The 24,015-nt window shown below is 40.7% G+C and overlaps 1 protein-coding gene across 3 annotated transcripts in view; it reads right to left on the bottom strand.

Moving 5' to 3' along the window:
- The window catches only part of LOC125709581 (protein diaphanous homolog 3-like), a 185,063-nt gene that overhangs the window by 39,683 nt on the left and 121,365 nt on the right, over positions 1–24,015 (bottom strand). For all 3 annotated transcript variants that reach the window (XM_048978175.1, XM_048978177.1, XM_048978176.1), the window contains 3 exons: positions 19,867–19,990; positions 15,640–15,805; positions 6,628–6,763 (listed from right to left, as the gene is read on the bottom strand). In XM_048978175.1, coding sequence (XP_048834132.1) covers positions 6,628–6,763; positions 15,640–15,805; positions 19,867–19,990 — 426 coding nt within the window. The remainder of the gene's footprint in view (positions 1–6,627; positions 6,764–15,639; positions 15,806–19,866; positions 19,991–24,015) is intronic.

The raw sequence follows: 24,015 nt of genomic DNA, 5'->3' as shown, positions 1-24,015 counted from the left end.
CTAAAGTATGACCGATATTCCTTTTACCATATAAACAAATGAAGACGATAAGCCAGAAGACATATACTGTACAAGCCTGCATGCAGGCTGTGCCACCTCACAATACTGACAAAGGGGGCAAACACCACAAATTTAGCTAAACATATAAAGGGCTGACATGCGACGAAATAGAAATGTTTCAAGAGAAAGGTAACATTTTTCAATTAATAAAATATTAATCTGTATGGGCCTGTGGCATGTAAAGCAGAGATGCATTTTTTCTATGGTTTAAAATATGTAATGTTCCACGTTAACACAATGGCCTGCAATTGATGTTAACCATGGGTTGTGTTCGGCTCAATACGACATTGTGTGGTGAAGTGCTGATCATTTGGAAACTTTTACAATCAAGCAATTGGTAGAAGCATTTATAGATGTATGCTTTGAGACACAAGGCATATAAAAGTAATGTACAGTAATATTAATGATTTGCACGTACACTAACAAATATCATTCGTGACTATTTGATGTTTATTTTTGTGTGATTTTTTTAAGTGAATTTAGCTTTTCTTTTATCGTATTGATCGAAGTTTAAAAATGTGGTGTTGGGACAAAACTAACACATATTAATGCTGGAATTTGAAATGCTTGACGAAGTACTTAGCAGAGAGAATCAAGGAAATATGTAGTAAAACGAAAATAAGGAAAAAAATAAGTGAACCTCCTGTTGCCTGAAGTAAACCAGGGAGATCAGCAGAATCCCACGGGTAAATAATTTAGCATGAAGTTAATTAATCAAAGATATTGAGGGAAGGCATTTTGGCACAGAGGAGACTTGGTCAGGTTGGGACACATTCATTGGGGCGTTTTGGGGAGATCTACGATCACCTGGAAGAAATATACATTTTATGTCACTGCTGTCATAAATTAGTCCTTAAAAGGTGTCTTTCTTTATGCAGACGCATATATTGGTTTTGTTAAATAGAATAGTTTTGTTGAAAGTAATGTCAGGTAATATGTTGTGCATAGCAATATCTTGAATTTTTTTTTTTTTTTAGAATTTTTAAGATTCAAAAAACATCAGCTATTCTAGTACTTTGCTAGTAATTAATAAAATCAATTAAAAACTAGATTTTAACAAGTATAACAGTAGATCATTTTAACAAGTATAATTCTAGTTCATAATGTTGACAAATTATTTTACTATTGAAAGTCTTGACTTTTGAAGAGATACACGATGAATTTTGTTCCTCACTGCTATTCTAACGCAGTTTTTTTATACTTAAAAGGTTAAACATATCAAACATTTCACTTGGTGTGATGCAGGTTTTACTATAAAGAGAGATGATGACGGATAATGGAAACAACTGCCCACCACTTTTCTTATATATCCTTGGTTTTAAGTGTAAGTGTTATCAGCTGTGAAGAATTACAAGTTCAGTGTGATTTTGCCTGATGCTAGATTAAACTTTAAATCATTTTTTTAAACATTTCAAGATAGTTCAAGACCCAGTTATAAAATGCAAGTGAAAGGTTACAAATCTATTTATGGTGAATAAAATATGAAAAAGCAATTTCTTAAATTAGAAATGTAGTCACACTTCAAAAGATTATCCACGTAACAGATGTTAACACATAATGTGCCATTTATAATTAGCCTCTTGTTTAATGCAATGCTGAGACCTACTTCCTAATCTGCATTAAAGAATAAGTGTTCCTGAACTTGACAGTATGGCTGATTTGGTATTAATGACAGTGTTTGAGGGTGAGAGGGAGGCACGTAGGAAATCTTCCACAGCGCAGCCCCAGGACCTCAGCAGAGGACTTCAGGATTCCCCTCATTGAACACTTGATTCAAGGCAATGAATACTGATCAGTGGCAAGGCGTTATTGACAGGGCATTCAACACACATAACTGATGTCCTACTTTCGCATTCAGTTTGGTCCTGTGCCTTACTGAAAAGGTCTACACTGGGTCTCTCCTGCTAAACAAACAAACAAAGTCCCTGCCTTGTACGTGTGAGTGACTGGTGTGAGAGTGTGCCCTGTGATGGGTTGGCGCCCCGTCCTGGGTTATTCCCAGCCTTGTATGTGTGAGTGACTGGTGTGTGAGTGTGCCCTGTGATGGGTTGGCGCCCCGTCCTGGGTTATTCCCAGCCTTGTATGTGTGAGTGACTGGTGTGTGAGTGTGCCCTGTGATGGGTTGGCGCCCCGTCCTGGGTTACTCCCTGTCTTGTATGAGTGAGTGACTGGTGTGTGAGTGTGCCCTGTGATGGGTTGGTGCCCCGTCCTGGGTATCAGAGAATGGATGGATGGATGATGTTATAATAATGTGTTACAATAATTAAAACATGTGTAATTAAATCAATTCATGTAACTTACTGATGGGACACAGACCAATATATTACAAAAATGACAGATATCCTTGGCAGTCATAAAGAATGTGGAAGACCAGAAATATGATTAGAAGTAATTGCTATGAAATATATTTGCACAAAAAAAGGCACAGGACTTCTGAGAAGTAACAAGGAGGAAGTATGAGGGTAGTCCTCCTTTGAAGATAACACGACTGAACGAAGCTTTGATGTTCTAAGTGCCGCTCGTTCGATTTCTGCCTCGTAATATTTGAAGGACCTGCGACTGTGGCTTTCAATAAAGTGATGCACATAAAGCCTTTTGCTTTTTAAAGGACACCTCAGGAACACACACGCTTGACAAATGGGTGAACATCTAGCAAAACATGGATGCAGGCTTTTTGCTTGACACAGCTGGTTACACAGCCGATTATGAAAATATCCAGAGGTGTTTATCAACGGAGAATGCCTTTTCAGCAACTGAACAACCTTAAGAGGGTGTGCTTGAATGTGTAATCTGCTGCTTGTAAAACTTAGAAGGGTGTGCTTGGAAGAAAATTATATACGATTCTTTATGCAGACAGACAAATATCACAGGTGGTGCAGAAAACACAAGAGGAACACACGAGGTGAAAATCAGTTCAACTTATACATGGTCTGATGGAAATATATAGTTTTAGAAATAATTCTCAGCAATGCAAAAATATGAAAAGGATGAAATACAAGATAAAAACCCAGATCCATTAGAAAATATGTTTAAAATTGTTTAAAAGTGTTTACAAATAAATAAGAACATGCAATCTATTATTGTACAGGAAATTCCAGAAAGTTTATCCAAGTGACACCAATGTGCTACTTGGTTCTTGCATTTAAACCTGTTGGAGTCTCAGTATATTACAGTTTGCGTAAAAGGGAAAAAAGAAAATACTTAAATATTGGGAATCATGACTTCAGATGAATCTGGCATTTTGGAGGAAAACATGCTACACTGATCCTCCATCAGCATATAGTTTTATTTCACGCATCATTTCCTTTGCTCTTTCCGAAGGAAAGATTTGCTAAAAATTTGATATTCATGCAGGTTTCAGAATAATCTTCATGGACATTGCATCTCTAGTTGCGCTTATTTTATTTGTCCTTGCACACAAACATGAAAGTGGCTTTTGGTTACAACCCAACCATATACAGTATAATTCATCAGTGTCAAGGATTGTTCTCAGTTTAACATAAGCACTACTTGAGTAATAACCGAGTTACTAAGTTACTTGTGCCCCCTGAAGTAAAGTTTTACCAAAATGTTTCCTTTGATTGGACCTACAGCAGTTACAAGCTTGTGAAAAAGCGAAGACGACACTCAAATACTTTCCTCAGTCCAACTACAAAAAACATGTAAATTCGAGTTACTGAAGGAACTGATTCATTCAAATGCATGTAAACGAATTCAAAGTAAACGGCTACCACTGCCAAAGTAATGCAGCAGATTCACAATCCAGTAGGAATGCCAAGATCCACCAGTGTCTGAAGCAGCTCAAACTGCTCTCTTCTCCTGCAGCTTGAATGTGAAAATTGTATCAGGTAACATATCTCAATATGGATAAAACCAAAAGCAGCCAAGCCCTATAAAGCAGTAATGGATAAGGGGAGAGGGAGTGTTTTGTGCCTACCGGCATTTATAAGCTAAGTTACACTAACACATATTAGCTAGCTGAGCAACTTACCTTCGACATTTTACATTGCGACGGTGATTGGCAAAATCAGCGTCATCGTCCTGAAAGGACCAGTGACTGGCTGTTGTACTTTTACTGGTTCCAAGTCATCAGACCACTGCTTATGTGGAACCCTGAAATGTTATGTTATATAGAGTGTCCTATTTTAAGTGACATTAAAATATTTCACTGCTAATATTTTCCTAAGCCCAGTGAGGGATGATCACTGACCCGGCTGCACCAGGTCACACCCAGAATGAAAGCTCTGTCCAACCAGTACAACGAATGTTTCACAACTGTTCCACTAGTTCTTTGAATTTGATATTAAGATAATACTTAAGAACTAGCGCTAAACTTGAGATCATGCACTGAAAATTAGGAAGACCTGAGGAAAAAAAGATCTCTGTGATTACTTCACATCTTCACTGTGTCTATCAAATGATACAAGGCCAAACGGCTGGAACGGAAAAGGCCTTGGATGTCTCCTGGAAGACGGGCTCTTCATTTTAGCAGGTGAATGACAACCCTCCATCCACAAAATATTTTGGTTTTATCATTAATAAATGAACATCTAAGAGGATTATAAGATTCAAATAAAGAAGGGCAGCGTTATATTATATACCCACTCCAGTGGAGTGTATTAGGTGTTTAGCAGACTTTGATTCAGAAAAGGCAGATAAAAATGCAGAAAATCACAAATTGTGTAAAAACAACAGGTGAAGTGTGTAATTGTTGGATTGTATTCTGTTGATTAGGGCATACTATACTCATGCAGAAAACCATTAATCCTACAATGTTAGTGATCCATTCAAATGTTTTGTTCATTTGAATTGAATCACTGATGAATGAATAAGCCTAAAAAAAAATAAAAATAAACCTTGATGACTGAAGGGAAAAAACACTGCAGAGATGTATTAGCCGAAACATGCTGATGTCTCCAGCAGGTACTTATAATTAATTCTAACCTTTTGCAGGATACTAAAAGGTCTGTTGTCCTAAAATACTTTTAATGAAGGTTACTGATGAGTGTGTCTGTGAATGTGTCTAGAATTTCCTCTTGTTCTTAGGAAGTACACTAACCACATTTAATCTCACAGGTTTTGTGGAAATGCGTGCCCTGAGAATCGTGTTCAGAGAAATCCGGGGTATTTTCAGATACAGACAATCTGCTGTTGTATAACATACAGAGTTTCACAAGCCTCTTACTCAATGTCATAAAATCATGTCACTAACATCAGCTTATGGCAGCCGCAGTTCCAGCTACTAATTTAACCATAGTTAGCCAACAACCTGCAACAACTCGTGGACTGAGGTCACAAGCTGACTGAAGTTAATCTATTCCAGAAGATACAGCCATTCAGGATGCTTCTTCAGCAGAAGGCTAGGAGGCCCTAAATATGGTAGCAGCAGATAGGTAGCAGTGTGCATGTGACTGTGCTGAGGAAACTGAACTTTTGACCAGGGAAGTACCTGGTCAATTCTGAGGAGGGGCACCTCTCTGTATAATAAATACTGTACTAAATATCAAATACTTTTCTTTTTTTTTTTTTTACACAAAACCAAAGAGTGGAAAAAAACAACATTTTAAGCTGTTTAAAAAAAATATTTACTTTTAAAAGTAATTTTAGTAGACTGATTGGCTGTCCTCTGGATAGGAAAGCATAATTTAGACTGCATATTCCATCCATCCACTTAGAAGTGGTCAGGGTTGCAGGGAGGGTTGTAGGCTATGCCAGGCAGCATAAGGGCCAATGCTGGGCTACATCCCCCATGGGATCACCCGTCCATTGCAAGGCACATACACATAAAGAATGAGACAAACAAATACTCTTTGGGCAATGTAGACGGCAATTAGCCTAATTACATGTTCTTAAACAGGAGGAGGAAATCAGTGCCCAGAGGGAAGAACAGAGGAAGAACGTGCAAACTGCACACAAACACAGAAGAAGGTGGATTCAAACCAACAACCCTGAAAAATGGAAGCCAGGGAGCTGCTCACTGAGCCATCATGCCAGGAGGAAATCTTCCTCACTACAGAGAATGGGCAGTATCACTTTAAAAGGTGTGGCTTTAACACTGTGACGGGCGGAGGGCTACGTTCTGCACCCATACCTGACGGGCGGAGGGCCGCGTTCTGCACCCATACCTGACGGGCGGAGGGCCACGTTCTGCATCCATACCTGACGGGCGGAGGGCCGCGTTCTGCACCAATACCTGACGGGCGGAGGGCCGCGTTCTGCACCCATACCTGACGGGCGGAGGGCCGCGTTCTGCACCCATACCTGACGGGCGGAGGGCCGCGTTCTGCACCCATACCTGACGGGCGGAGGGCCGCGTTTTGCACCCATACCTGACGGGCGGAGGGCCGCCTTCTGCACCCATACCTGACGGGCGGAGGGCCGCGTTCTGCACCCATACCTGACGGGCGGAGGGTAGCGTTCTGCACCCATACCTGACGGGCGGAGGGCTGCATTCTGCACCCATACCTGACGGGCGGAGGGCTGCATTCTGCACCCATACCTGACGGGCGGAGGGCTGCATTCTGCACCCATACCTGACGGGCGGAGGGCTGCGTTCTGCACCCATACCTGTGTCCACCTCCAGAAGCCTCCTCTTCTGCTGCTGCCTCTGCCGCTTCTCCAGCGCTGCTTGTTCCTTGGCCAGTCTGGCACGAAGCTGCTTCTCCTCAGCCTCCCTCATCTTCGCATTCTCCTTCACCGCTTGCTGTACAAGCCCAAAAGATCAGGTACTCAAAGTAGGAAAATCACACCCAGGCCACAAGCTCGGGGAATTAAAGATAACAGCATATTTACTGACCCCACAGTCCTTTTCCATAACTGCACAGAAATGGGACTTCATTAGTTTTTCGATTTTCAATGCCATTCTCAATGTGTTAAAAAATAAAAATAGAAATATGTTTAGAAAATCTGAGATGTCCTATGAGAATGGCATCGTATTTTTCTACCATTAGTAACTGGAGAGATCCTAAAAATCGATAAATCCTATTTTCTATGAAGAATGGTAGTTTGACAAGTGTCAGAACACTTGGGTAACCAGAAAACATAAAATACACTATTTTCTTCATTCTTCATTAAAAACAAAGTCAAAATGTACTTTCCAAATCATATTGATTTCATATTTTTTCATAATCACCTTTGGCAACTATTGATTTTTATTATAGAAATTAATTACTATTAATAAATATTCATTTGCATGAAGCCACAAGTAAAGAAAATGAACGCAAGAGTCACAAATCAGCAGTTTGCTAAATGGTGTATATGGACACAAGACAGACAACTTCAGGACGAAAGAATCGACTTTATAATCAGCTTCACCACTAACACCATTTTACATTATGTTCGTGAAAGTTTGTGCCTGTAGTGTGAAATGTTTGAAAGCGAGGGGGTAACGCAGGAGAGGAGGAGGAAACACGAAACCTTTGTTACAAGAGAGAAACGTATGGACTCCCTGTGTGATGCATGTGCAGTTCAGCTATGCAGATTGTATATAGGCAGTATGAGCACCACCACTTATAACTCAAACACAGGAGTGTGTGTGTGTGTGTGTGCTACAAATTAAACATTTTACTGAAAAAATGGATTACTCATCTGGAATAAACAATAGTGACAGACAATTTTGGAGCTAATTCTTGAATTCAATATTTCTTTATTAGATTTAAAACAGTGTTATTATCCATCCATCCATTTCCCAAACCGCTTATCCTACTGGGTGGCAGGGGGTCCAGAGCCTATCCCGGAAGCAATGGGCACAAGGCAGGGAACAACCCAGGATGGGGGGCCAGCCCATCGCAGGGCACACTCACACACCATTCACTCACACATGCACACCTACGGGCAATTTAGTAACTCCAATTAGCCTCAGCATGTTTTTGGACTGTGGGGGGAAACCGGAGTACCCGGAGGAAACCCCACAACGACATGGGGAGAACATACAAACTCCGCACACATGTCACCCAGGCGGAGTTTGCATGCTAACCACTGCACCGCGATGCCGTGTTAAAGTGTTATTATTTATTGTAATTATTATTATTTTTATTACTATATTGTTGCCATGATCTTTACTGTATCCTGTGGTTAAAGACAGAAGGTAAAAGTCGTCTTGCAGATATCTTAGCTGTAACATGTTATTGTTGTTAGAGCACTACCAAGACACTTTAGTGAACATACACGCATCCATAGACACATATACACTACATATTATGACACAAAGTAAAAACAAGTCTCTGCAAGGCTGTAGCAATTACACTTTCCTTGTGCCTTCATGTCATACAAGCAGTTAGCACTGAATTAAAATGGCTTATTTGCACATTGGCCTTCAAGCTGATCACTACCACACAGACATGTACTAGGTCAGGTCACGTCAAGTTGGGGAGCATGTGCTGATGTAGCTCGTTGCTGCACCCAGCACATGGTGAAACTCCTAGGGTCTGCGGCTGGCGACCCCCCAGGCAGACACACGGTCCAGTCCCACATCCGGAAATGACCATCCATCTGCCGCAACCTGGTGTTACATGGGCGTCCCCTTGGCCTGGTCCAGGTGCCTGGGTCCTCGGCAATGAGGATCCTGAGAGCCAGGTCACCCTCAAGGCTGTAGAGCCGTAACTGACGCTCCCTCACAATGCAGGTAATGTGCCTCATTTGGGACTTATCGAGCAACATCTCATTCAACAGAAAGTCAAACCAGCGGTGCCCAAGGATTCTCTGAAGAGACACAGCAAAGGAGTTCAGTCGTCATCTCAGCTCACTGGATAGTGTCCATGTCTCACAGCCATACAGCAAGACAGGGAGCACCAGGACTCTAAAGACTTGGACTTTTGTCCTCTTGCAAAGATATCAGGAGAACCACACACCCCTTTCCAGCCACCTCATGACCCCCCCATGCTCTCCCAATCCGTCTGCTGACTTCATAGGAAGAGTCACCAGAGACATGAATGTCGCTGCTCAGGTAGGTGAATCTCTCAACAAGGTCGACATTCTCCCCGCAGACAGACATAATATTGATATTGAAGTCATTAAAGGCCTGGATCTTGGTTTTTATCCAAGACACTCGCAATTCCAGTTACTCAGACTCCTCGCTCAGGCTTTCAAGAGCGCCGATCAGAGTCTCCAGTGACTCGGTGAAGATCATAGCATCATTGGCAAAGTCAAGATCAGTAAATCTTTCTTCATCAACTGATGCCCCACAACAGCTGGGCCCATGGCCCTGCCCAACACCCAGTCCATGCAAGCACTGAAAAGGGAAATGGCAAGAACACACTTATGGCAAACCCCAAAATCAACTGAGAAGAAAACGCCACTCAGCACAGAACTCTAAGTACCATTCTACAGGCCGGCCATGACGTCCAACAAATTTGAGGGGATCCCGCGAAGTCTCAGGATGTCCCACAGGGCAACTCGATTAACTGAGTCAACTTTATGAAAATTGATAAAGGCTGCAAAGAACCTCTGCCAATACTCATGCTTGCGCTCAATCAGAACCCTCAGTGCCAGGATGCCATCAATGGTAGATTTCTTAGGTAAAAAGCCAGACTGCTCCGGTTGCCGACACATCAGCAGGTGATCAGGGATCCTGATCAGGATGACCCCAGCAAGGACCTAACCCGGCACTCACAGCAGTGTTATCCTCCTATAGTTTCCACAATCCAGACAATTACCCTTCCCTTTCCAGATAGGGACTACACATCCCGTTTTCCAGGGATGACACCTGACTCCCAAATGGAAGCACAGATTGCCCGCAATGCCAGGAGGACAGCCTGACCACCAGCCTGGAGAAGTTCACCCCGGACACCACGGATGCCAGTCCCCAACTGATTCACCACCCAGCAAATCATAACTGCTGTCATCCCTAAGGACCACTCCATCATCCGCCCTGTCTGCAAGTGTCCGAGGAACAGATTCAGATGTACACACAGTAATGCTTCAATTCCCCTATAAGCAGGACGTGGGTCAATAGACCACAGATAGTGTGTCACCTGCTCACAGATTCGTCTAACAAACGCCCCCTTATCTGCCCTCAGAGCCTCACAGCCGTCCTCCTCAGTTCACAGTACAGACTGGAGTTGCCACCATGTCATGTGCTGCGACTCCTCTTGACAATATCCAGTGTATGTATGCAGTAGGTGCATGTGCATTATTATGCCATGCAAGAAGGGAGAAAATTACAGGCTGCAGATTTACAGGGAACTGATATGCTCATTAATAATAATAATACTGTCATCATCATATTTTCTAACATGGTACAACTCCCACTTCTTAGGATAATCAAATAAGGTTTATGATTGATGCTTAGTTCATTTGCCATTTGGGTACATTTCTTTTCAAAATGCTAATTGACACTACCAACATTATACTTTTGTATTAGCTGTGAATAAGATGTGACAAATGTTCAATTTTCATGAGTAAAAGCCCAATGCACCTCACCAGGTCACACCTATGGTCTCATTTATCAACTGTGTGTATAAACAATGAACGCCCGAGCATGCTTACCCGCTAACCCCTAGCGGTACAGAAGCATAATTAGAGTCAAGCTGGGCGGTATGTCCAAAAATTTATATCACAGTATTTTTCAGTTATATCGGTTTCACGATATACGACGGTATTTTGTTTTTAAAGTTTGACTGGGCGTTTACCACATTTTACAGGACACATTTTTGTTTTACGTTTTTGTACTGTTCTCATATTAACTATATTATTTTATTATTAGCCACTGCGCCTATCCGCTACCTGAATGATAACAGATGGCTAACATGTTTGCTGGCTAACCGCTTATTGATTTCCTTTTCTTAGAAAGAAAATGCATTGCCTGGTTTTTATTGCAAAGGCTTTAGTGGGCAAATGACCTCAGTACACATGTAGTTTGCTGACATTCCACACTAAAGCATACAGAAGCCGATCATCAGTTGAACTTCTCCTTCAGCCTCCCACCACACGCACAGAACTGAGCAAATCCGGCTTTTGTTCTTATGCACCACATGTTTATATTAATCATCTCTGCGTATGTATATGAAACTTTTGTTTTATTTTTCTATTTGTTGCCATCTTCGTCCTAGAAGAAGAGATATTGTATCTCAATGGAACCTGCCTGGTAAAATAAACGATACATAAAATAAAATAAACTGATAATGTTAAGGTGTGCACCGGCCAAGTTAACATCTTTGATAAGTGTTTAATAGTTCAGTGTTGCTGAAACGCCAGTTTTACTGATCTCGTGAAATTTCCAATAAAGACCGGGATGTCGGTCTTTAAAATGCTTCACCGGGTTTGATGAGCTACTTGACTTCGTCGCCACAACTTTGTAGCACTGTTTGCATAGAGGCTTATTGACATCCTTACCTTTTCCATGCTGGTCTGCAAAATACTTCCAAACGGCACTTTTGCATTTTTTTTTTCCTTTTACTAAAGCAGTTTGCGAAGTGCCTTCAACTGCAGCATATGCCACGTTCGGCCAACTCGGTACGTGTATGTTAGCCCATCTCAGGTAGAGACAAATTTAGGTTCATGAAACCTAAGACTAGGATTACACAATGTGGATCAATCGTCGATGTGGAATGCACGGGAAATTCAAATTTCGTCATTCTTGGGCATTTTCCATGCGATTTTTACGAAATAAAAATTTTTAAAAAATTTGGGTCGGAGGCATTTCGGCAGGTCGGGCGGGGACGAGAACCAATTATTTTTTAAGTGGCCTTAGTGGTATATTTTTAGCGGTGCAGCAGTGGAAAAAGGTCCCCCTTTAAACATAAGGCACACCGCAAAGCACTACATTTGAGTAAACTGATCAGCATATAGGATATGCACAAACTCTCACTTAGAAAAGAATGAACATTTTACCGTATAAATGTACACCAATGATAAAGGGGGTTGAATGCAACATGACACATCTGTCGAACTTTACTACAGAACCAAGCAAGACAAAGACAATAAAAATAGCCTTCTTTAGTTTTTTAGTTAAAATATGTCATGAATTAAGATCAGGAACACCAGCTATTTCTTTCAGTATTCGAATGGTATCAAAGAAAGACATGTGCAGAACTTAATACAGTTTAGATAATTTATACATTATACATTAAGACTATATACAATTAAAATATTTCAATTATTACCTTACAATACACAATTGAAAAGGGACTGGTTGAACTCTGTTGATAAGCAATAAGTTGCAGTATAGAATAATACTGATGCATGCTTTTGGTGATATCTGGAGGACGCTGCAGGCAACCCTTTCACAGACTTTGCAAAAACATCAAGCTTGCACTTTAGCTCAGCTATCTCTACCACTGATGATGTAGGATTTTTCTCTGTAAAAATTTGTTCCTGTAGAGCCTTTTCAGCTCTCATAGTGGATGCTATGCTCCAGTCATCTCATCAAGCGTAAAGTGAGTTTACTTTGTGACATAAATTATCTTGCAAATTTCATCCCCGATGTTACTTGGACAAGCTGGGGAGAATGTACACATGAATGTCAATGTGGGCTGCTGATGGGTGGTTACCAGATGTTACAGTCATGAAACATTCTGTCATTGCTCCTCAATGTATATGGACTCAAGTCTATATACACAGACATACTGCAAAAGGGCCAGATGAAATAAACCATTTGGACACTTGCTCCAGCAGGTGAGTAAGGGAATGTAGGAAATGGAGCAGCACGTCCTAGAAGGCCATCGGTGTCATTCTGAGACTGCAAGTGGGCTTGAACGAGGCGGCACAAAATGGACGAATGAAATGCTCAAAGCCGTATTGCTTTGTCTACAGGAAAACCCCATTCAACTTTATCTTTGTCCTTCCTTTTTTACACCATATTTTACTGAGACTATCAGGTATACGCGAGTGTGACAAAACTCATCTTTTGGTATCATGCAGTGTTTGCGTTCATGGATCTTACGTCCAATAACTGTATGAAAGAGGGAACCACCTAAATTGCTAATGAGAAAAAAAAAATACTGAAATTATAAATTTTTTCAGTATTCAATTTTTAACATTTTCTTAAACAATATTTTGGCAAGTTTGTTATGCATTACAAACTGGCAACTATATGCTTCAATGCATATACTATCAATAATGTCAACAAAAATATATGGCTGAATTAAAAGAAACCAGGATAAAATCCATAAACAGAAATACCACAGATTTTGAAAAATATTACAAAACTCCAACAAAGGTTACATTGAAAAATTGGAAAGAAACACTAAACTAACATTTAGCCACTACCAAACTGCTAGATTATACAGTCGAACCTCGTTACTACGTACAAGACGGGATATCAAAAACATGTACGTTATAAGCATAGAACGTTGTAACCACTTAGTGCAAGATGGATGAAAGAACTCACGAAATATCCATGTAAATGATAAAACTTTAATAGAATAGACCCTTCGAGATTGTGCGGCACATGCACAATAATCACTAGTGCTTTACAGGGCTCTACAGTGCACCCATTTCCACCACATACGCGATTAAAATTGTCAGTGAGCGAACGTGAAAAAAGATTTAAGAGCACTGATGCAAGTTACTTTTAACATCACCTAAGAAAAACTGAAACAGCAAAAAGTCCTCTCACACATCGTTAGTGACACATCGCACACATTTGCATATATTCACAAGCCAGTTGCGTTTCATGCGACATTTGGCTGCTTCAGAAGCAGCAAGCACCTCTGCGGTGTGGTAGAGGTGAGCTTTCTCAGATTCAAAGGCGTGAAATAGGGGTGGGCAATATGACCAAAAATTATCACGGTGCATTTTAAGTAATCGCTATTACAGTAGGGTATGGGTCTTTTTTAAAAAAAAATATAAAAAGTTACACAAGTAATGTTTTCCCATATTCATTTAAAATTTCTTAGAAACAATGCAATCTACTTACCAAATTGTGTGTGTAAATAAACGTACGTATAGTAGCGAAAAGCCAGCATGCAGACAAATGTTTCAGCCCATCATGTAAAACCCTGGTGATTATTGCACATGTACCATACAATCACAATTATATTGAGATCTGACATCGTGCAGCACTAATTTCTGTAAGGTGAGTTTGTATCATAAGACTCAATCATGGGCCATTAAAAAACAAACAGCTTTGTCAGATGTGGGCCCGGGAGTTCTGTAGGATTAATGCGCATCTCGAAAATCAGCAAAGCAGGAGATCTGACACCAATTCAAATACACTACAGCATTAGCATGCAGCTTATGAATGTCACAGTTCCCCCAAAATTCAAAATTTCAATCTTGAAATCATTTAAAATAATGAAAGCAATGAAAGTCGTCTCATCAATGTGGCAGCCAAGTGGAAAATAACTTTGCATTTCAAAAGCATTTCATAAAAACATGCAGTCTGCTTCTGTCCTGTCAGAATATTGCAAATCTAAAGTTTTGAATAGAACTGGGGGCGCGGGGGGGTCTTTAAACACTAAATGTACAGAAAAAAAGACCAAGGCATGGAAGCATGAAATGCAATTTGATAACTTGTGGAACTATCATCACCACTCAAGTGCTCAGTTGTGATTCCTGTGAGCCAATTCCCTTATGCTATCTTTCACATCCATCCTGCTCATTAAAGAGCAAGGTGACACTGTAAGCGCATCCCTCAGATAAAAAGACCTAGTTTGTCTGACCATGCCTTTCTGGTGCTAACACCACCGTTAATATGCTCACTGTACAGTGTGCGTGCACTGCTGAAGATCACAGGGCTCACCCCAGGGTTTCAAACACTCTCTTAATGGCAAATCAAAGGCATGACTCTGGAACATCACTGGCAGGGAAGCTCCTGCTTGACGCCTGGGCAGGCTGCATGAGCACAGTGCTAGTGCACACCCACACCAGTATCCCATCACAGAACATTACAGCAGTGTTTATCTTGGCATGGGGAGGTGGGCCCTGAATGCTATTTATAGATCAAAGCTGTTGTGCTCAAACCACTAACTAATTTTTCACATCCCCTTAATTACTGCTCATGCCGTAAGGTTTTCATAATAGACACAAGTAATCATGATGGCTACAAAGCAGTCAAAAGAAAAACACTAAGAAAAGCGACTCTCCTTAATAAACGGCAGATTTGACAAAGAACACCTTTCACTTATCACATTACTTCCACAGTGAAGGAGGACCAGGCAAACAAACGCTTTAGTATGAAGGTAACAGATGTAATAATTCATTCCTCATTTTGCATCTGTGTTACAGAACACGAGGGTGTCAATGCGGCTCCAAACCCAGGAGACAGTTCTGTGTTGGAGATGTTAGTCACTCGCGGAGGATGTCCCTAGTTCACTCTATAACCATTATGGCTTTTACATAGATTAGATCATCGGGTTTTCATACACTTCAGCCCCCCCCCCGCCCCCCCTCCATTTTCATAAAGAATCCATTCCTCCAACTATCAGGCACCTCCCTCAAGAGGTTTCTCATCTGAGATTTTCCAGGTAACTTTGCTACTAGGTTGACAGATATTAATCACTGCAACTGTCCGTCCACATTAAAAATATCTTTACTAGAAATATTTAACCACAGGCGACAGCTATTAAATATACAACAGAACGTACCAAGGAAGGAGTACATTCCGAGAAGACTCTGCTCAGTAGTAAAGAACAGACTTACCATGAACATAGATCGGAAGCTGCTGATATCGCTGAAGAGCTCCTCCACCGATGTCTTCTTGGGATCAACAGCAAAGTACTCGAGTAGGTTCTTGTACAGCATGATCATATTCGTATGCATAATGTCGAGCTTCTCATACTGCTCCCTGGCCTGTGCAGCAAAGCTGTGAAGGCTGGGTCAAGGATTTGCACAGATGCAGCCATTTCCACTTTGCTGAATTTTAACATGGAAGAATATAAGGGGGACTTAAAAGCCAAAGTTCGAAGAAGAATCTGGCAAAACTGACAATGCAGAGGGCTATCAATAAGTTGACTGAACTTTTAAAATAAACACCATTCCAAAACATTTCAGTCCATAGCTTTACATGACATTAGGAATACAAAGTAAATTCAATAAAAAAATAAAAATATATTTAAAAACTACATAAAGGGATGCTGCAGACTGCAAAAAACCTAAATGATTCTCTGTGTAAATATAACAGTGCTCAAAACAGCAGGCAGCAGAACCCAAATACAACAGCAGCAACAACAACAATAATAATAAAATGTCAAAATACTGACAACATGAAGAATCATTGTACAGTCGAACACATCAAAGACCCTCAGTTAGTCAGAAGTGAGTCCAGAACCAGTCCAATCTGATGAGGGCATTTATGGGCGGGGAGTGTGCATTGTGTGATGCATGGATGCATGTAAATCAATAGGTAAGTAAACAAGCAAATAAACAAATAACCTCATATAAAGTAAATCCCAAAAAGGTTCAATTGTTATTTTTATACATGCAACTAAAAAGCTAACCTCCTTTATCCTTGGCTTACCTGCATGTATAACTCACTATTTTGAAAAATACGTTAAGGGAGAAGATTGAGGGGGTGACAGTTTGCATATTAGCTTAAGATTAATATCGCCATGAGACAATCTCTTGGTATTACTCTAAGTAGTAATATTGATAAATAACTTCAGAAAATTCATATAAATTCATAAAAGAAAAAAAAAAAAAACGTTACATCCCCGAAAGCACAAGGACCCCCCAGTACTATACCTCTGGATTATACACATCAGTTAACCTCAAAATATTTGCGTTTAATTTACTACTGCATGGGAAAGACAAGAAGGGGAGGCAATTAAAACTACACACAGGCACAAAGCAAAGCCAAATGTAAAAATTAATCATGCAAGACTTTACATTTGGCCTGCAAAAAATGCTGGTGTTTAGAATAAATGCACTGATTGTGGAGATCGAAAACCAGACTTCACTTACAGAAGACAGGTTCCATTAAATCACCCAGTATAATTTCCTGAAGGGTATTTCACGCTTAACCGTGGAGTTATACTCGCATGTATTAAAAAAAAAAACTAATGAAGCCATTATCTGTAAATTTTACAATACATGCTTTATACACTGACCAGCCCAATGCTTTTCTACACCTTCGATAAAACTCTGTTACACAAATAATTCACCAGCATAAGCTAAAATTCTCAGACCCCAAGTCCAGGTACAAACACACATAAAATGGTGGAATCAGTCCATGTTTCTGAGAAGCATCTGGGCAAGAAACTGTATGACAAACATAAAAATGCTTTACATTGCAGGCTACACAGAGAAATGTCTGTATTTAAAAGCAAATAGATAGAAATTATGCAGTCTGTGGTTTTACCTGAGCTCTGAAGTAAGAAGAGTCAGCGGGTAGTAGTGATTTTAGGGTGTGCCTGTTAAATCATAGGTGACAGGAGAGGACAGCTACCTACCACAGCCTCACCCCACTCATATGGACACTGTTCTGAATATGTTGTGTGCACTTGTAATTTAGATCCAATGCGATATTTTGATTTTTAAAATGTCATCCATTTTTAAGAGACACACACTTGAAAAAATATACTTGAAAAATATAAAAAGGTGGCATGTGTATTTTAGCCTTTAACTGCCGGGTGTACAGTTTGTAAAGTTCTGTGAGAAGCAGAGTGATGGCCTCTGCAGGAGGCCTGAGCAGACAGGCTGAAGAGCACAGGTCTGTCCTCTGTTACTGACCTCTGCAGGAGGCCTGAGCAGAAAGGCTGAAGAGCACAGGCCTGTCCTCTGTTACTGACCTCTGCAGGAGGCCTGAGCAGACAGGCTGAAGAGCACAGGCCTGTCCTCTGTTACTGACCTCTGCAGGAGGCCTGAGCAGACAGGCTGAAGAGCACAGGCCTGTCCTCTGTTACTGACCTCTGCAGGAGGCCTGAGCAGACAGGCTGAAGAGCACAGGCCTGTCCTCTATTACTGACCTCTGCAGGAGGCCTGAGCAGACAGGCTGAAGAGCACAGGCCTGTCCTCTGTTACTGACCTCTGCAGGAGGCCTGAGCAGACAGGCTGAAGAGCACAGGCCTGTCCTCTGTTACTGACCTCTGCAGGAGGCCTGAGCAGACAGGTTGAAGAGCACAGGGCTGTCTTCTGCTACTGACCTCTGCAGGAGGGCTGCACAGACAGGCTGGAGAGCACAGGCCAGTTTGCAGGGAGCCATCTGCCGGCAGATTGTGCTTCGTACTGCAGATGGGCTTTCTGATGCTGCCTGCTTGCTAAATCATTCCTGCACCGTTGTCATGCATTATGCTGCACCCATTCTCCCGGTTCCTTGTCAGTTTCGGAAAGGCTCTCCCTTTCTGCTGAGCATCAATGTCTGCCCTGACAGAAGGCTGAACAAATGGCCGCTGTTCCAGTCCTGGGTTTTGTCCGAACAGCCACCTGTTTCTGAATGAGGCCTCAGGTTTAATAGGTTGGTGGGGACTGGGCGATTTCAAGCAGAACAAGTGAGTTTCAGAGCATGTCTCGGGGGTCCCAGCGGCAATCACCTTTCTCATTAAATGAAAAGAAAACTAATAAGGACTGAATTGCTGTTGATCAAATGAAGAAAAAAATACACAAAACTTTCTTTTGATGCCATCAAAACTGCAAGTGGTTTAGAGATAAATGGCAGTTGTTTCACATCACGTTTTGCTAAGAAATATTGAAGATTTCCAAAGTCATTGTTTACAAGACATTGCACTGAAGACAGAGCTTTTGCACACTGATTAGAAAACTAGACTTATGAGATTGATGAAAAAGATAACCAATCGTTTTCCTCTGTATTAGCTTCCCCAGCTTCTGGATGACAAGAGTTGCCAGGGAAACAAATTTTCCTTTACTAATGTTTTGTGGTAACACAATCATCTAAAATGGCTTGTCGGCTAGGGAATTACACAAAGCATATGTCTAGCTCACACTCTTAAATGAGTGCTAGTCTTAAGGGACTTGATATTGGAATGCTTTCATTATTGTTTGCAAATATTAATAAAATGACCCTCTGCCTGTAATCAAGGTTTATTTAGATGTTTTAGAAAAATATTTAAAAATGGTAATCCGGTGACATGTTCTGTTGACAGAATAGCTTTACTTGGCTGGGACAGATTGATCTTGGCCTCAGGGTGTGATATTTCTTTCTTGTTTGTTTTTCTGTGTAATTTACCAATGAAAATAACTTATTTATAATTAAAATTATTATATTTGAGATGCTAATATTAACAAACATCCTTACCAACATTGATACTACTGACTGTATTAAAACAACACCAGAAGGAACATGCTTATTTTCTTTAAAAGAGGAGAGGAAAAAACACACCCAACATAGGTCCTCTCAAGTGAAGTATAAAACACAATGGTGAGAGGAGAATAGACTGGCAACATAGATGGTGCTTGATGGGGGGGGGGTGATTTGTTTGTCAGTTTTCAGCAGCCAAGTGGCTTACGAAGCACTTCATATTATGGGACATTTTAAAGAACGTTAATCTGCAATATAGAGAAAGAATCATTGTGCTTTAGGCTATGCGATGATGATGAACCTCACTGAAGTCGGTCATAAGTGAGAGGGCCACAGCATGGAATGGACAGAGAAACTCACGGGTCTAACACCCCCATTCAACCTTACGAAAAGAAATGAAACAGATTCCCTGAGGTTAAGGCTGAGCAGCAGAAAATGTCAAAGACAGACATAAGATATTGAGTGGGCAAAACATCTAACAGTACATTACAGACGCAACTAATGATTTTATAGCACTTGACTTGATAAAGCACATTTCCTTGCAGCAGTCATGAGCCAAAAATTGGACTGGCCAACATAAAGGGAGCAGAATGCCAATAGGGGGACAGCAAAGACACAAAGACAGGCTGAAAACTCAAACAAAGGCCCCGTGACAAGTAGACGGAAAGGATATGGCCATCTTCGGGACAAACGCGTCCTGTGGGTCCTCCTGAGCAGCAAAGCTCTTCAGATTGTTCTCCAGCTGCAGAAGCTGCCTCTCCATGTGTTTCAGGTTCTTTTCCAGGTGTTCAGCAGATACTGCTCAACAAAAGAGAAGGATGGACCAAGTGAGGAAAAGCTGAACCACACAGCAAATACCACTATTAACACCGTTCTGACAATAATCCCCATAGTTCCATACATCCAGAAGAGATCCCATTCATCAAAAGTACTGACTTCATATTTTTATTACAGTAGGTCATCTTTCTTAATGCATCCAGTGCAAAAAAGGATTACCCCAAACCTTAGACAAAGGAGGACTTGTGAATATGATATAAGGATGGGTTTTGTAACACTTACTAAAGTATTTTCATGTTGCTCATTACTCATACAAAACTAACCCCCCCCCCCTACGGAATACATAACAATGAACAGTATATGGCTCTGTTGTACATTCCTTGGTCTAAGAGCGGTCTAAACCAAATAAACCCAAACAAACACACACTTAAGTTTATTTGCATTACATTTTTGAATTACATTATGTCTGCAATCAACATTTTTACTAAATCAATACAATTCACATTATGATTAACTATGCTTTGATTCACTAGGAAAGCATAAAAACATAGAGAACATGTGCATAATTACGCTAAATGGACAAATCATGATGCTATGGAGAGAATCAATATAAACCGCTTTGTTCTATGTTACGGAATAGACTCCCTACATATAAGCAGACCCAAAACTCCAAATGATCTCTAAGACCAACCAGCCACATCTGCACTAAATCCCCCCCAACACCTGTGCTCTGCAACTCCCGTCACCTGGAAAATGCCCAGTGCTCTTGGAGAAATGAAGACCACACCACAAAGGTGGGATCACTCAGCTTTATCTCTCATAGTCAGGGACAACGACACAATACATCCGATACAAACTAACAGACATGTTTTGACCATTGAGGAGTCAGCAGCAAAATGGGGACTGGGTGATAAGACATTCTTGACAATAATTAGAAGGGCATTCTTGTCACGTTTCATCTATACAATCAATTGTTCAACATAAAACTTGTAACAATGAGACAGTGTGTTCCTTGATTTTCCACACAGGCTACTGTGGCATGAGTGAAATCAGGGGTAAATGTTACTAGTTAATTCCTACTGCAAAAGTACCACCCTGATGTAGATACAATGAACCAGTTGGAACATGACATCCATTGTGAGCTGGGCAAAACAGGAAAGAAGAATCAGTGAGATATATGGAGATGGTTCAGTACTTCAAATGCAAGTTAATGTTCATCATGAGACTTGTTGAAAATGAACGCCTGTAAAGTCTCTCAACTTGACAATAACCTTTGTATCATTTAATTGAACCACGACACAGGTCACATATAATACATTATTATTCGTATAACACACTACTGCATATCACCCTTCATGTAGCTCAACCAATAAGCAGCCGTCTGTGCCTTAGATCACATGGCCAGGCATATAGACAGGATGAAGGAAAAAATATAATTATACTATTTCATGTAATTAACATTATTATACATATTATATTAACTTGTGTCTTATTGTGAAGCACTGTATTTTTCTCCTCTACCCCAGTACATTATGTTTATTTTTGATTTAAAAGAAATTATTTGATGTCGATCTTGACACTTACAAGACAGAAATATTTTTTTTTGTATGATAATTACATTCAACCACACTGCCCAACTCAAGCCCAGCACTTTTAGACAGAAATAGCTACCTTATTCCAACAATATCTACAAACATACCTGAAAAAGATCTGAGCCAATAACAACAAACAAATCTACAAATGAAATACTCAATAGCATTGATGCAATGCTCTTATACGAGATGCCTCCATTTGCTATCAAGAATTACTACTATGGCAGTTAATATCTAAGGAATGTTAAAAGTGTCCATCAAACCTTCCTCTGGAACCCTTTGATACCACTATGCCCTTCAGTATGTTGTCAATTAGACAACTGAAGGCACCAAAGATCCTGCACAGAAAAGTCTCGATTTCCATGAAACAGTCAGGCGGCTCTCACTCACGACCAAATCCCATGCTTGCTAGTAACACACGTGTTTAATCTATTTTCAATAAATAAATAAATAAATAAGCTCCTGAAAAAGTTTATGAAATATCTAAACATATTTAGTATGTGCCCAAACTTCAACACCCTCTCTTGGATCAGTATGTGCACTATTCTTGAAGGTAACCAGCAGTGCATAACTAAGCGGATTCTGCCGAGGCATGCCGGGATAGGATTTCGGCAGGAAGATTTGAATGCAGACACACACTGGTGATTTGTTCTCAAAATGAAATTTGTGCAGGTGTCCAGCTCTTAGGAGATGATATCGCAATGCTAGCGGGAATTGCTGACTGATGCAGGCATAAGTTCCTCTCGAGTGCCTTGCTTTGTGGAGCTGAAGATAAATATACTAATATTCCTTTGACTGGAGTCACAGAATCCAAATAAGAATGAACAGTGATAAATGTGATTATCACATACTGAATGATAGATGGAGAATACTCCCAGAGCATGCTTGAAATAAGCACAGAACTGCAAAAGCAAGTGAAAAACATATTTCTTTTAGATCTTCCAGTTAGTGTGTCTCCACTGGGCTGGGAGCAGCTCTCTGCAGTGGCAGTTGCGGTATAATTGTCTGTATTGATGTATGTATGTGTGTATGTTGTTTGTAAGTATGTACCTATATAAGACAGTGCAGGTCAAAGAAAGATACGAACTAAGAAAAGATGAAGAATAAGAAGGGAGCACAGCTTCCTTTTTGATTCATTCATCTTCTGTCTAGTAAAATCACGCAATGAAATTCTGAAATGCAAACGTTCAAACTTTACATCTCTTCCTGGACAGGTGGGAGTTGTTCTGATTGCAATGTCACCTATGTGGTGAACTCTATAGAGAAAGCTATAACTAATCAACACAAAGCTTTTCATAAAAAATAAATAATAATAAAAAAACAAACAAACAGTCATTCTACTATATCAAGCTTTATAATAAAAGTAAGCCTGCTAGGATTTCAAAGGTAGGTAAAACCCTTTTGCAAATAGCAAATTTCAACAATGCACAGTTAGCACAGGCAAAGCATTGGTTTGAAAACACATTTAATCACACTGCCTTTCACACCGGGATACTTTCCCAGAAAACGTCTCCATCTGGCTAAATCAGGTTCTGTGAGGCAGCTACACTTGCTCCCACCCAACTGAGACATCACAATAAGCAAAGTGGATTATTCTTGGATTGGGGCTCACAGTGCTACCGACATGTACAGGGACGGTACCTTTCCATGACATTGCAAATAAACCGTATTTTTATGCATTCTGATCTTAACAGATTTTTGAAAGACCGCAGACATCAGCACAATATGCAACAGACAAAACATCACATTTTCAGAATTCAAATCTCACAATAATACATTATTTGTGTCGTACGTCTTGAATTTAAGTGTACTGCAACTAAATTATTACAATATGAGATGTCTAATACACAGCTTTCTGATCGAATTCAGTGTGTTTTAATATATATATATATAGTACAGGTGTATTGCTGATATGGCAATAAGTGCATTTTGCTCACTTTGTTTCGTTAAAAAGCTCAGAGTGTCCATCAAACTGGGGAGCCCTTCCCGGTCCCTGAAAAATAAAATAAGTATTTGGACAGGAATCCAGCCCCTGTTCACACTGGGGGGTCTCCCACAGCCTCCAGCCCATTCTAGCCGATTCTCAGCCCATTCCCAGCCCATGCTAGCCAATTCCCAGCCCATGCTAGCCGATTCTCAGCCCATGCTACTCCATTCCCAGCCCATGCTAGCCGATTCTCAGCCCATGCTACTCCATTCCCAGCCCATGCTAGTCGATTCTCAGCCCTTTCCCAGCCCATGCTAGCCGATTCTCAGCCCATGCTACCCCATTCCCAGCCCATGCTAGCCGATTCTCAGCCCATGCTACCCCATTCCCAGCCCATGCTAGCCGATTCTCAGCCCATGCTACCCGATTCCCAGCCCATGCTACCCGATTCCCAGCCATCTGGAAATGACAGCTGCATTTGAAAGTTCTCTTGCAAATACAAACCATAAGCATTCTAAGTCATCGTG

This window comes from Brienomyrus brachyistius, chromosome 16, assembly GCF_023856365.1.
Source record: "Brienomyrus brachyistius isolate T26 chromosome 16, BBRACH_0.4, whole genome shotgun sequence".
Classification (NCBI taxonomy): domain Eukaryota; kingdom Metazoa; phylum Chordata; class Actinopteri; order Osteoglossiformes; family Mormyridae; genus Brienomyrus; species Brienomyrus brachyistius.
Note: the sequence above shows the minus strand (reverse complement) of the source record. Positions and strands in the feature narration are given on the sequence as shown.